The sequence below is a fragment of the Chaetura pelagica genome, unplaced genomic scaffold (assembly GCF_000747805.2).
Source record: "Chaetura pelagica isolate M959 unplaced genomic scaffold, ChaPel_1.0 scaffold210, whole genome shotgun sequence".
Taxonomy (NCBI): domain Eukaryota; kingdom Metazoa; phylum Chordata; class Aves; order Apodiformes; family Apodidae; genus Chaetura; species Chaetura pelagica.
The window spans coordinates 334,010-348,257 of record NW_009951862.1 but is presented as its reverse complement, the minus strand read 5'-3'; the positions used below and the strand labels follow the sequence as shown (position 1 = coordinate 348,257).

Sequence of the window (14,248 nt, the reverse complement as noted above, 5' to 3'; positions counted from 1 at the left end):
CCAGGGATACACTGAAGGAAGGACACTGGAATTCTGGCTCTGATGTGCCGGAAAACTTTGACGCACACACAGGGATTTTCTCTGTGCCCTCTAGTGCAGCATTTGTGCTGTAAGAATTAAATTAGGTGCTCATCAGTGAGTAGTAACAGTTACAAAGGCAGGCAATGTGTAACATGCTGGGCTGTTGTCTGTTTTTTAATAATTAAAAAAAAAGCTGAGAATTTTCTTCTTCAAAAGCATGTGTTGTAGAGGGAATCAGCTGAGCTTTTCTGACTAAAAATTGCATTATAAAATCAAGAGAAGGCTCAACTGTAGCTGTTATAAATCACTCATATTACCAAAGATGTCTTGGAATCTCCTTTGGGGAGATGTTCAAGCAGAAGTTAAAAGTGCACAAGCTGGAGCACAGGAGGTTCAAGCTAAACATAAGGAAAAACGTGTTTGCTGTGAGAGTAGCAGAGCACTGGGACAGGCTGCCCAGGGAGGTTGTGGAGTCTCCATCCCTGGAGACATTCCGAACCTGCCTGGACACGTTCCTGTGTGATCAGCCTTAGGTGATCCTGCTCTGGCCAGGGGGGTTGGACTGTGATCTCCAGAGGTCCCTTCCAACCCTGACAACACTATAAATGTTATTGGAATAATCTAGGAAGAGATAACAACCTTAGAGATGGACATTGCAAAGTCTTGTTAAATTCTCCACTTCTTCTTTTGAATGTGAAGGAATTGTCAAGACATCATTTAAATAAAAACATCCAAAAAACCCAAAACTCCAAAAGGATCAGCCCCACCTCACACCCCTGCACATGTATTAGACCCCACACCTGTACCACTGAGATGAAGTTACACTGTCACCTGAGTTCTGTATTAGTTGGAATTGATCCAAGACCTTAACATTCACTTGCTGTCTTTATTTCTGCTTATATAAAGTATTTAACTCTTCTTGAGGTGGTTTTGGTGTGAAAGGAGAATAAATGTCCCATGTAAAAATGTGTCTTTAGTGGCAGGAGAGTGCATGTGATTATTTTGAGTTGAGGCTGCATGGTTCTCCTCTGTGCGTTTTTTTGTAGTGAAGGTTTTATTTAACTGTACAGATAATAAAGAAATCAAGTCCTGTGCACCTGGGAGGTGGAAGTGAGGGTGAATTGCTTGAGTGGTTGGTACAAGTATTCACCTGTTCTGTCCTTTCTGTTTCAGGATCAGTACATCTTCTGCTATCAAGTCGTCCTTTATGTCCTGAATCATCTCCAACATCAAGAACAACAGAGAGGCAAATGAAATACAGAAGCACAAGTGCTTTTCAAATACAGAAGCAAGGAGGGCTGGAAGCTCTGACATGTTTTCTTTGCTCTGCCAATAATTTTCCAGTCCCTTTCTTCAGTTGCTGTCAAATGTCTTTTCTATAAAGTCTCTCCATCATTCCAAAAAAGATATATAGCTATAAGAAAAAAGGGATAGTTTATGCAATACCACTAATCTCTTCAGCCCCATGGACACGTGAGATTTTTGTATAACAGTAAATAATATTTAATAAAGCTGCATTTTTTGCAGTTTCCTTAGTATGTGACAAAATACTGAAATAAAAATATTTTAATTTAAACAAACAAAAAAAAGGTAAAGAAGAAGAAGAAAAAAGGAATCTTATAATACTTCCTGCAGTTCTGCAACTGTTTCGGGGTATTTGTTTTTTATTGTGTGGGGAGTGGGATGGATAAGCAGTATTTTTATCCTGGAAAACTTTATTACAAACACATTTTACTAGTCTCTTAAAAGCTTGTTTATGGCACAGAATTTTTGCTCTTTTAGTACAATTACATCTATTTTATAGAGGGTATCTTGAAATCAGCATTTAAGCTTTGAGATGCCTATTAGCAAAAGGATAGTAGTGAATGCTTACTGTAAGTATCACAGTTAATGTTTACTTCATACTTCATGTATATATTTATATACTTTTACCAAAAAAAAAGCTGAATTTTATCAGATGTCTAACCTTAAAACTGATTAGGCATCTCCTCTCTGTAAATAATAAATATACTTACAGTACACTGATCAGTGGGTCTGGGTATTTTTGTGTCCTTGTGACTGATTTTTCTTGGCCTTGCATGGCATCCTTCATTGCAGCTGCTGCACTTGAGCAATCTGCTGTCCATATTTTAAATGTCTAGTGTCCTGTTCTTCAGTGTACATTTGAAAAAAAAACAAAACACAACAAACCTGCAGAAAGGTGAGTTCCTTTCTGGAGAGTTTCCACACTATGGTGAAAAGAAGAGGATATTTTCCCTTCCTCTTGGTTTTCCAGCATACCTGGGCATTGAGACCGGTATCACATTTTTGGGGGGAGTTTCTTTGCACTTGGATGCTCTGGCAGTGAGCTGACAACAATGTCATCTACCTTGTTTAAAGCAACTGGGTTTCAGGTGGGAGGCAGGATATTGGATTCTAAGTAGCTCCATGTTTTAGTGGTATGTTAACAGTCCAAACTGTTCTGAAAGGAAATCTTCATCTTATCCTGCCTGAGAACCTTAGATGATCAATAATGGCCATCAGCCAGCACAGGGGACCATTTGAGGGTCTGAGCAGTATTCCTGCCCCAGCAGTCCTTACCAGAACTGAAACTTGTGACTTGTGCTGTAAAAGTGCACTGATTTGACTGATAATAGCGGAATTAATTTCAGAGACCTGTGATTATCCACAGTTTTCACTCTCCAGAATAGTAGCCCACAGTGTTCTGGTGTCCCAAAACTGAGAGAGTCACTGTTTTGCTTATTTACTGGCATTACAGCTAGCAAGAGCATGACTTAGAAAAGGACAACAGCCTTTTTACTTGTCACAGCACTACTTGATACTTATTCCCACCAGTATACCAACACAGTTGAAAAATTGTCTTTTTCAGAGCAGTGTAGTTCCAGGAAGGAGAATTAATTCTGTGTAGGTAGCAGCAGAAGCAAATTGACTAGCCATGTGTCACAATCCGGTATTCGGGTATGTGGCAATTGTAATAAATAAAGGTGATCCCAAATGGTGAAATTAAGACACAAACGAGGTGAGATGTCACGCACACAACAAACTTTTATTGCAATAACACAACAAAAGTCCCTAGAGCGGATAGGACAGGCAGGAAAACAGAGACAGGAAAGAGAGGAGAAAGCAGAGAGATAGAGGACAGAAAGCGAGAGCAGAGTTACCACCCAGGGTCCAGCGATGTCGTCGATGTCGTTGGCGGGGAAGTAGTTCCAGGTGAAGTGCTTCCAGGCACCCACAGAGTCACAGATTTTTATACAGTCCTTGCCCACTGCACCCCCACTTCTCTCCCTGCATAGGGAAAAACCCTTTGGATCTTCTCTGTGATAGCAGGGGCAGGTATGATGCCAGGGGCTATGTAGTCTTTGGCCATTACAAAGGAGGAGGTTGAGTCAATTGCCACCACAGGATTAGTTCCTTGCTGTGGAGTTTCGGTCCTAGGAAGTGGCTTGAGACTGGCACTCCTTGTCTTGTCCTGCAAAGTCTGAGGTTTCCATATTGAGGCCTGGTTATCACTGGATATTCTGCTCCCAGTGCCAGCTGTAGAACTGCTTTGTCTCCAGTCTCAGCATGTCCCACACACTAAACTCCCCAGTTCTCAGGTACTGCTTGCAGGAGGGGGTTAGGTGGGTTGCTGAGACATCTCTTTAGTTCATCAGCAGATGTTGTTCAACTCTCAGATGCCACAAGACAGGCAAAAGATATCCTGAGTGCCAAAGTCCAAGCTTATCTCTTGGATTGTTCGAGACAAGCACTGTACATCCTGAATGCCACACCATGTTAACAGGACACCTGATGAAGGAGCTTTAAGGCGAAGACTGAAGGTTTTCAGGACTACAGTTGTTAACAGGTAAAATACAGCTGGTTGATACACTGCTGCTACTTTTAGAACATAACTGGTGAGTTCAGAGCCTTTGTGTATGTCTGGGTTTTTGCAAACAAAATATTGGTTATGGTAACTAGATAAGTATGGTTAAGGCAGTTGAATTCTTCCTTCAGATGTTTTCAGGTACATGCCAAATGATGTAGAAACAGGAACTGATTTTTATACAGTATGTTACATGAAACCCACTTTGGTATTGGGCAAACAACTTGCCTCAGATAACTGCTTATGGGAAACACAGACTAGTACAAGATTCCAGGACCTGGTGCTTGTCCTCACAAACATGAAGATCTATGGTATAGTAGTGTGTTATACCCAATTTCCTTATAATGATGGGCACATAGAAGAGCAGAGGATAATTAATTTCACTTAACCCCAGCACCCACAGAAAAAGAAATGCACACTCCCACCCAATGATCTTTTCAGTTCCTCACCCTTGGAAAGTGAGCGCATGATTAGTGAATAAACAGACCTGTTCATTCACTCTGTTCATGTTTAGGTATTGAATTGGATCCCAGACTCAGAAGTACAGCTTGGAAACCTAGTTATTCCTATTTTGACTCTTTTAAGAAACTAGGGATCTTGTGGAGCAAAGTGTCCTTGTCTGAACAAAAAAGCATAAATGTGGCCTTTCTACATCTCCCTTCAATGTGTTTGATCCAGCTCTTTCCATCAGAAATCATCCTCCTAGTACCAACAGTTCGTGTCTGAAAACAAGATCATGCAGGAGTAATACGGAGTTCCTACACTAAAGTTTTATTGGCCAAATTCCTCATTAGCCTGACTTTTTGATCAAACAGATCAGCTCCAGTGGGAAGCCTTCCTAAGAAGTCATGCATGTATGGTGAAAGGTGGCACTGGCCTCTTTTGAGAAGTGGCCTGAATTTCTTTGGGCTTGTCATCTCAACCTAGAGGAATTGGATGTTTAGTAAAGATGGAGTGCTCCCTAGTCTAATGCTTGTTGCTCAGCTAAGCCACTGGAAATTGCCATCCGTGACACTTGGCAGGGTCAGTTGAGTGGAAGTAGACACCAGAGCTCACTACAAAAAAATGGACCACTGCAGTGTGATTTCTTAAGCTTAGTTTCTGTGGGGAGCCTGGTTGGAAATAGGCAACAATATTCATATTTTTCTCCATAGGATTAGGCTACCCAATTTCTTTATGGCCCTTTGAAAAAAGTGAGAGGAAGAATGACTGAGAAGCTAGTTCCTTGACTGGAAAAAATGATGTGCTTTCTTAGTATGCTGACTATATAATATTCAGGAGGAAAAAAAGAGGCTTCTCTCTCCCCCTGCCTTCTCTACCCACACTTCTCTCTCCTCTCGCCCTGCCTTCTCTCTCTCGTCTCTCTCCACCTTCTTCCTTCTCTCTTCTCTCTGCCTTCTCACTCCTCTCTCTCCTCTCTCCCTGTCTTCTCTCCCCTCTCATCTCCCTGTCCTCATCTCTCTCCCTCCCCTCACTGGTCTCTCCCTCCCCTCACTGGTCTCTCACTGGTCTCTCTCTCCATCACTGGTCTCTCTCTCCCTCACTTGTCTCTCCCTGATCTCTCCCTCCTCTCAAGAGTGACTGGGAATTTGGCGGTGATTTCGGGCATGCTTATCATGTGTCCAGTGTTTTGCAGGAGGATCCTGAAAGGTGGCAGGAAAATACTTTAGTATCTGTTTTAAGTAGATGGAAGCAGGCTTGTAAGGGGAGTGTGGGCTTGTGTTGCTGTTAAAACACTTGTCTGCCATCTTCTGATGGCGCAGGCCCAAATGGGGGCCTGGTCTCTTGGGTCTTCTGGTGCTTCTGAAGCTGCGACAAGTCTGGGCTGTATGATGAGGTTCAGCTTTGGAGAGCAGTGAAAGATGATGTGGGTGCAATGGTGGGAGCTGGACAGCTCTTTCCGTGAGGTGAACAACGTTGCAGTGAAGGTGTTCTGTAGTGTCTGCGTGAGTGGCAGGTGCCAGAGAAATACCCACCCCTGCAAACCTCTGGAATGAAGGTACAAGATTGTGGTTGGGATAAGTAGTGTGGATGATTGACAACATAGAAGAAAATTTCAGTGTAAGCTTTGACAGATCAGAAATAGCTGACTTCCAGGTGGTAAAATGCTTACAAATTGCATCTGACTTCCTCCATGTTAAAACAAAACCCAAACATATAACCATCTGCTGTTCCACTGGGATATCAGAGCAGCTTGGCCCCTTCTGTATGCCAGTAACTCCCTGTTCTATGTCTTCTCAGTATTTCTCCCATAAGTGAACGTGCTTTTTAATATACATGTTGTCTGTGATGTCCTTTCTGTAGGACCCAGGAGTACAGAAACCTATGAGCTGAGGGACAAACGTTGTTCATGGAGTGGAAGGCACTTTGCTAACATTCAAGAATGAGCCATCATCAGGAGGGAAGTTGGCATTTATGTCATCCACAGATGGTCAAGTCAGAACAAAGGGAGGGTCAAACATCAGGTAGTTTGTGGCTGTTAGCACAGCTCTCTGTTTTGTGCTGCCTTCCTAGTGCAGGTGATCTTGGTAGCTGGACAGACAGGTCAACTCAGGGAAACGTTACTCATCATTTAAGCAGCTCTGACAGGCCAGTGTAACAAGAGCTCTGAATATTCAAGGCACAGTGAGTTCTGTGGTGTTTCTGTGGTAGTATCACTTCATTTTACCTGTCGTGCAAGTGTGTCCGATGTAATCCAGATATTATTTTCACATAAAGTAGGGAAAATGTGTATGTACCTGTTGATTGAAGGGGAAAAGAAATGCACTAAAGAAAAAACCAACACATAGCAGTGAAACAAATAGTGGCTTGATACACAGCTGTACACATTCTCACTGCTGAATTTAGTCTCTTTTTGTCTAGATGTGAAATAGCAAATCAATATATTCCCCTCTGTAATGTTTCAAAATCAAAGTTGATAGAAGGCAAAAGAAAGCAAATAAGCCCAGCAATAATGGAAAGAGGTCTGCATTCCTCAGAGGGAAAGTCAGAGATGCTGTCAAATAAGAGCCGGTAGAAATAAATGTGCCTTTGATTTGTTGATGCTCTCTTGGAATCATGTGTGAGTCCTCTCTAAGAATCCCAGTGCTGAAGTGGTGCAGAGCTCAAAGAGGGCCTGGCACCTGGTCATCTACAGCAGCATGGCAGGAATATGCTTTCAACACAGCTGCTGGCTTAGCAGTGGAATTAAGGGACTAGTTCCAGAGGCTTATGAAACTCTTCCAGACTCAGCCCCCATCCTGTAACCCCATTTGCTAATACAGGGAACAGGTGTTGGGATCTTCAGTGTGTGTTCTCAGGGTTGACTCCTGTCTCCCACTCACTTTCACTGACCTGAGGCACCTGTCTCCTTTTTGAGGACAGGAACTTGGGATTCCTGATGACTGAGAAACAACATGGGTTTCATCATGTGTCCTGGTGTCTGTGCTCACATTAAAGTCACTGAAGGCCACATCAGTGAAGTGACAGAAAATTGAGACTACTGTTAAGGCTCTACAGTAAGAACTTGTAGGTTGAGAAATCGTGCAGTTGATTCAGAGGATACAGAATTGAATGTTTGGGTTTTGTTCTTCAGTTCTACTTTTTACATATGTTTAATTTCCCTTTGTTCTTGGTGGACGTAGGTGTTGAGAGGTTGGGGGTTTTTTTAGTGTTCATCTTCCATCTGTTGAAGCCTATTTTAGCACACAGGAGGCTAGCTTCCTGGCAGTACCAAGCCAAAAATTCCCTCTCCATGATTCTGACACTCAAAGAGTGTGAAGGGTCAGCAGGGATCGTGAGCAAGAAGCTGCCATCATTGGTCTTAGTAGTTCTTGTCTTAGTACTATTGCTGTTTTTCTGCCTGGACAAGGGGAAAATAATCTCCCTGCCTTATTCCTGTTCTGTTTTTGGTGTATTATTTATTTGTTAGGCTACTTGGATTCTCTATGATGTGTTCGGATGCTTCTCAACACTTTTGAGTCACAGTCTCTTAGTAACTAGTGATTAATATAAAAGCAGTACATACGAACAATGTGCTGCTCTGAATGTCCTGTTCCTTGCTTAAATTGTGTTGCATGGTCTGCACCTAATGAAATTAACTTCTGTAGATGTGGCAAAAACTGAAGTAAACTGCCTTTTTTCCTTAGTGCCCACCTACAAAATTAGTTCATTTTAGTTCTGAAGACCCAGTCCGTCTGCTATCCTACTTAGCTCTTCTTTTTTTTTTTAAATACCTGATTCTGAACACACCATCAGGAGAAGTAAATTCCATGAAAGACACCAGGAAAGAGTTTCCTGGCATTGGCATCTATAAAGCATTTTGAGAAATGTTTGTAAATGGGAAAAATGGTTCAGATTACTTTTTTTGCATTTTCCAAGTAATGATCTGTTTTTCCTAGATCAGGTTGCTCAGACCCCCCATCCAACCTGCCCTTCAACACTTCCAGGGATGGGGCTTCCACAGCTTTCCTGGGCAACCTGTGCCAGTTTCTCACCACCCTCATACTGAAGAATGAATCCATACGGATCATGCAGATCGGAACTGGAGATACGTTAGGGGGATATCTTGAAGTCATTGCATGGAGTCTTTGCTGACCCACACAGCTAGGAAAAATTAGATTTTTACTTTGAATATACTTGGTATCTTCGATATATGGTCTATAAATATATATAAATATGTATTTCCTTGAAATACTGAGCTGAGTGCAGGTAGTAAGTTAAGCAGTCCGATTCAGTTAAAAGATGAAAAGAAATCTCCAGATCACCAACACGGTGTTTATTTGGGCACATTAAACCTGCCTCTTGACACCCGGTGGGTTTTCCATGAAGACTATTAAACAAGAGGCAAACAGTTCATAGCCTTGGTGTTGCTAGGGGAGGAAAAGCAGCACGAGAGACAGAAGCATTACTTCCCCCTGCTGGCTTTTCGTGTAAGAGCAAGTTTTGGTTTAGAAAACAAAGAAAATAACACACTGCGACTTTGTAGGTAGAACTGACAAGGTATAGTGCAGACTTCTTACTGGTGCAGAAACCACCTTGTTTCTCTTCGGTCATTGCTTAGGACTGTGTGCAGGGGAGAGGCTGTGCAGTGACTGGTGATAACTGGAAAATGGCAAGCTTGTTTGCAAGAATATTTGTGAATAAGTGTGGATTTTAAATTTCTTTTTCTTTCTTTTTTTTTTTCTTTTTTTAAATACTGCAAGGGCAAAAGGGAAGTCATCTTAAGTCACCTTGTAACTCCAGCACTAAACATGGGAAAATGGGACACAGGTGTTTATGTCCTTGAAAACAAAATTGTACTTTTGAAGCTGAGGAAGTAGAAAATTTTATAACAAAAATTAAGAAAAGAAGTGAGATAATATTAAACCTTTTACTTCCCGTGATTGTTGAAGTTCAGGCTGGGAAACTGGGCTAGGTGGCAAGAGGCTGGGCAATAGCTATCGTGTCTCAGGTCAGTACAGGCAGCAAGAATGTCCCTTAGGCTTTCAAGCTGGAAAGGATCACTCAGTTTTGCTTCTGAATTCAGAGCTGTCTCTTGTAGGAAATGGCACACTGAAAATAAACTGCTCCATAATCAACTGCAGGTTAAACTGTGCACTGAAATGAAATCATTGAGGCAAAGTGTGCTTCGGTTGAAGAATCTAATGACTGATGTCTCTTTCAGAATAATGCAAAGGGACATCAAGTTGTGTGTGAGGAGATTGAAAATGAGACAACTGAGCTCATTTTGTGAGCCAGACATCTTACACCAATGTGCCATGGAAAAAGCTGGAAGTGTGACAACTCATGAGCCAGCAATGGGCGCAAGGTGTGCAGGAGCCTTTTCTCACATTAAGTCTTCCATGAAGTAGCTGTACTTGAAGGAAATAAAACAAATCTGTGAATCATCAAAACCTGCTCAAAGTTAGTTTGCTGTGGTGTTTCACTGGCTACAGAATTCCAATGTTGCTTTGTTTTTCTTACTGCATTAACAAAGAATTTCTATATTACGTTCTTGTTGCAAAGGTTGCAGTAGTTAGCCTGTCTAGCTCAGCAATGCAGCATCCTTGCATTTCTGTCAGTGTGTGGGCCCACACAAAATATGCAAAGTGGCATAATTTAATTTATTGCCACCTTCTGAGACTGCAGCCTTTGGAAAAAGAAGTTGCATGTCTAGTCCTGGTACTTAAGAGTTCCTTAAATAGGTTTTTATCAGCTTCTGGTCAGCGGGTTGAGAGGTTCTGTCTTACAGGTCTGTGCTGTTTTACTGCCTTAGTGACATGCCTTTGTCCTGATGTTCAGAAGTGCTTAGTTTCCTCCAGCTTCTGCTGGGTGTGTGGACTGGGACAGCCTTGCCAACTTGTCCCTGGGTCGTTGGTCCCACGGAGTGGCCCCGCACAGCTTGGTGCTGCCCCAGCAGTACCTTTATCTGGGCACATGGGGACATAATGCCAGTTCCTTCAGGCAGAGCTAGAAGGTATTCATGGCAGTATGTCACTTATTAGTTCTTCTCCCTAGAAGAACTCCCTGCCTGGAAAGCCCATTTCTGCATCAGAGAATAGAGACTCCAAGCAAATTGTCTGCCTCTCTAAAAGGAGGGGAAAATGGGCAGGCACTTCATTCTCATCCCCCTTACATCAGTGTACATCAACAGGAATCCAGAAGACAGCTGTGCAGCCAGGGCAGCACCTGCAAGTTTTAAGTCAGGCACTCCATGTTTGATCGTGGACAATCTGGCATGAACCTGCAGGAAGGACCATCCACGGCTGTCCTTGGCTTGTATTAGCACAGGATTCGTTCCTGTGGGTAGTATAGTGGGTATGACACCAAAGCAACTGCTGCCACCTGCAGGGTCGAAGGCTAGCAAGATGAAGGAACTTGGGCTTCTCGGTTTCCATTCTTGTAGAGAATACTGAAAGGGAAGACATTTGATGTCCTGGGAAGAAGTGGGAAGGATCAGCTGACTGGGAAATACGAGGACATGCAGAGGGTTGAATACCTTATTGTGCCATGTGAAGCTCTTTTATCAGTACACCCTTTAAAAGTCATGTCATCATCCACCTGCCTGTCAGAATCATCTTGCTTACTTGAAAATTAAGGCCCCCCCAAAAAATCTTCAGTGCTGGGTTTGGAGTATTTGCCTACTGCAACTTCGGGTTGCATTTCTTAGAAATTTGGTAAGACATAAGATTGTGACCTGTCCCTAGAACAGTTCCCCATTAAATTCTGTGAGATTTCAGAAGCTGTAAACATAACATCCACAAATCCAGTTTTATCCATCCTCTTGAATACTCCTTTTATAGGCAGCTTGGGAATTGCTTAGCTTTTGCAGTACCATCCCTTATTTGTCATTCACAGAAAATAGAGACAGTATCTTTGACCTGGATCTCTGTGCTTACAATACAGAGGATAAGGGACACTGAACCCATCGGCTTTTGCTGCTCTTCTGGCAGTCCTGGATTTCTCTTAGTTTCTTTTTAAGGGACAAAAATGCTCCTGCAGCTTCAGCTCCAGGTCCTCGCTACCTTGCTCTGAAAGATGCATGCTGTGAATAATTTTCTCTGCAAGAATTCACCTCATCATGCAAATTGCAAGTAAGGTCATTTTAACAGACTTTTAAAAATAATCATAGAATCACAGAGTGTTTTGGGTTGAAAGGGACCTCGAAGAACACCTAGATCCAACCCCCCTGCATGGGCCAGGACACCTCCCATTAGACCAGGTGGCCCCATCCAGCCCAGCCTTGAACATCTCAGATATCCACAGCTTCCCTGGGCAACTTGTTCCAGTGTCTCACCACCCTCACACTAAAGAATTTACTCCTTGTGTCTAACCTAAATCTCCCTTCTCCCAGTTTATTATTATTAATTATCATTTAACAGCCTGAAATGTGTCAAATTAATCTCCAGTGGAGAGGGTGAGGTTCCAGGAGACCTTGCTTCTAATTCAGCTTTAAACATAAGTCTCTCAAAGGAGCAGGATAGCCTTGTAATCCCTCTTGAGTGCTCTGCAATCTTGAGTGCTGTAATCTTCAGTCTCTGCCATGTAGTGAGTAGCCTGGTCATGTCCAATTTCTATGTTGTGTGCATGATACTTCTCTGTTAGAGGAAGGGTAGACAAAAAAAAGATTTCCAGGGGTGTAACTTTTGGCAGCAAGAACAGATCTCCACCATAACACTGCCCCTGCAGCTTGGGTTGCCAGCTTGGAAGTGCCTTCCCCTGTGGAGTTGCCCGGTGTGATCAAGGTCAGCCAAGTTCAACACGCCCACTGGAGAAGTGTGTCAAATAAGAGACCAAGGGCTGGCACATGGTTAGGAAGTAAGCCTGTCACTGGGGCATTTAGTGATTCTAAAAATACCTTCTTGAGGGATTTCTTGAAGTTTCCTGTGAATCAGTTGCCTCCAGCAAGCAATTGAGACAAGATCAGAGAGGGAGAACTGGCACGAGCTGATGCAGCAGTGGCAGTGTTTGAGGTGCAGCAAAACAGCATCACACACACCAGTCACCATATTGCTGTAAAGCAGGAAGGCCTTTCAAAGTGTTGTGTTGTGGACAGCATCAGTCCTTTTCTCCTCCTTACCTCAAGCCTGAGAGTTAGGACAATTGTGTTCCCAAAATTATGGACCTGTCCAACAGTCCTGTTAGGCAATCTGCTAACACTTCAAATTTGACCTTAAAATGAAGAAAGGAGAGAGTCTTGTACCATCAATATTTGAATAAATTTGGAAACAGCAGCTTTGAGACAGTGATTAGCACTAAATTCACATTTTTACTCCACTGAGTCTGAATTTAGATTTGGAATGTCCTAGATACATAGATGTTACTAGATGGCTTATTTTCCTGCTCTTCCATACATTCCAAACTATTAACTGCTACTAAACTACTTGTTTTTGCTAGGAAATAATTTTTGCTGAAGAAATATATCTCTGCTGAAAAAAAAGTTCTATTAGGTGGTGTCTTCCTGACTGTAAGACCTTATGGTGGTGTTTAGCTATTTTATTTCCTGAAAGTTGCTGTTTGCTTGTAAATACTTCACTGTAGGAGCCAAGTGCTAGGTGTTGTTTAATACCCTCACCTAGTGTTTTCCAGCCTGAAGCAGGTTTCTTGCAGGCTCTGGGATGAGATAACTTTCACACACTGGTTAGTTAATGGCTTAACTTGTTCAATAAATTGAGAGGGCCTGCAGGAAGCTGTGTGAAGCAGAGAGTGTGTGGAAATGTTTTCTTTGCTGAAGTTTCTCTCCTGTGTGCAGCAAGTGTATACATGTGAAGCTCTATCTGCAGGAACTGGCACAGCTTTTGTGAACATCTCTCAGCCTCCATATCTCTGTGGCTGTGTCAACACTGAGGGAGTTCTCTCGTAGTCCAATGTGACTTATGACAGTGAAAATTGTAGAATCACAGAATGGTTTGGGTTGGAAGGGACCTTAAAGATCATCCAGTTCCAACCCCCTGCATGGGCAGGGACACCTCCCACCAGACCAGGTTGCTCCAAGCCCCATCCAACCTGCCCTTCAACACTGCCAGGGATGGGGCAGCCACAGCTTCCCTGGGCAACCTGGGCCAGGCTCTCACCACCCTCACACTAAGGAATTTCTTCCTAATGTCTCACCTAAGTCTCCCTGCTTCCAGTTTTGATCCATTCCCCCTTGTCCTCTCACTCCCTGCCCTTGTAAACAATCCCTCCCCAGCTTTCCTGTAGGCTTCTTAAGAAAAAAATAAAAAGGAGGATAGAGATGTGTATGGCCGTGTGGCTTCTCAGCCAGCTCTCCCAGTGTTTCTGTTGTCACTGCTTTGATTCCTACACTTAGGAACTCCTTAGGAACGCAGGACAGATTTGAAGATCCTCTGCATTGGCTCCTGAGCATTGGGCAGAAACACAAGACAAAAACGTACAAGCCTTGCACACATACTTGTGTGATGACAGGAAAGTACATCTCTGATAAAGTGACTTGATTTTGCTCTTGTCTTGCCGCAGGGCACCTGGTGAAATTAGGGGGAGGGGTTGTTTTTTTAGTGTAAAAGCCGGGACATTTATTTCGGTGCAGGAATGAGGATTTAACCTCTGCTCTTCCCCTAGCTTCTGCGTCGTCCTTCACATCCCTTCTTCCAGCCTGGCGCCAACAGCGACCGCACCGCGGTGTGCGGGGAGAGCGCCCAGAAACCCGCGGCGGGGCAGGGCGGGGCCGGGACGCTCCGCGGGGCTTTGCGGCTCTTCCTGGGCTGCGGAGGCTCCGGGGCAGCAGGTCGGGAGGCGGGAGCTGAGGTGAGCTGAGCTGGGCTGGGCTGGATGGGCAGCCTCCCGTGCCGGCCCCGCTGCTCCCGGGGCTGAACGAGCGGTCGGTGCTGGCGGGACTCGCGGCTTCCCCCGCCCGGCAGCAGGCGGTGCCTCCCCGCCCTGGCG

At 43.7% G+C, this 14,248-nt stretch overlaps 2 protein-coding genes across 2 annotated transcripts in view; both read left to right on the top strand.

Moving 5' to 3' along the window:
* PTPN13 (protein tyrosine phosphatase, non-receptor type 13 (APO-1/CD95 (Fas)-associated phosphatase)) overlaps positions 1-1,275 on the top strand; it is a 103,382-nt gene extending 102,107 nt beyond the window's left edge. The window contains exon 47 of the mRNA XM_009993833.1: positions 1,195-1,275. Coding sequence (XP_009992135.1) covers positions 1,195-1,275 — 81 coding nt within the window. The remainder of the gene's footprint in view (positions 1-1,194) is intronic.
* A 4,473-nt stretch (positions 1,276-5,748) lies between these two features.
* AFF1 (AF4/FMR2 family, member 1) overlaps positions 5,749-14,248 on the top strand; it is a 135,598-nt gene continuing 127,098 nt past the window's right edge. The window contains exons 1-2 of the mRNA XM_009993821.1: positions 5,749-5,832; positions 13,925-14,110. Of these exons, the coding sequence (XP_009992123.1) occupies positions 5,749-5,832; positions 13,925-14,110 (270 nt within the window). The remainder of the gene's footprint in view (positions 5,833-13,924; positions 14,111-14,248) is intronic.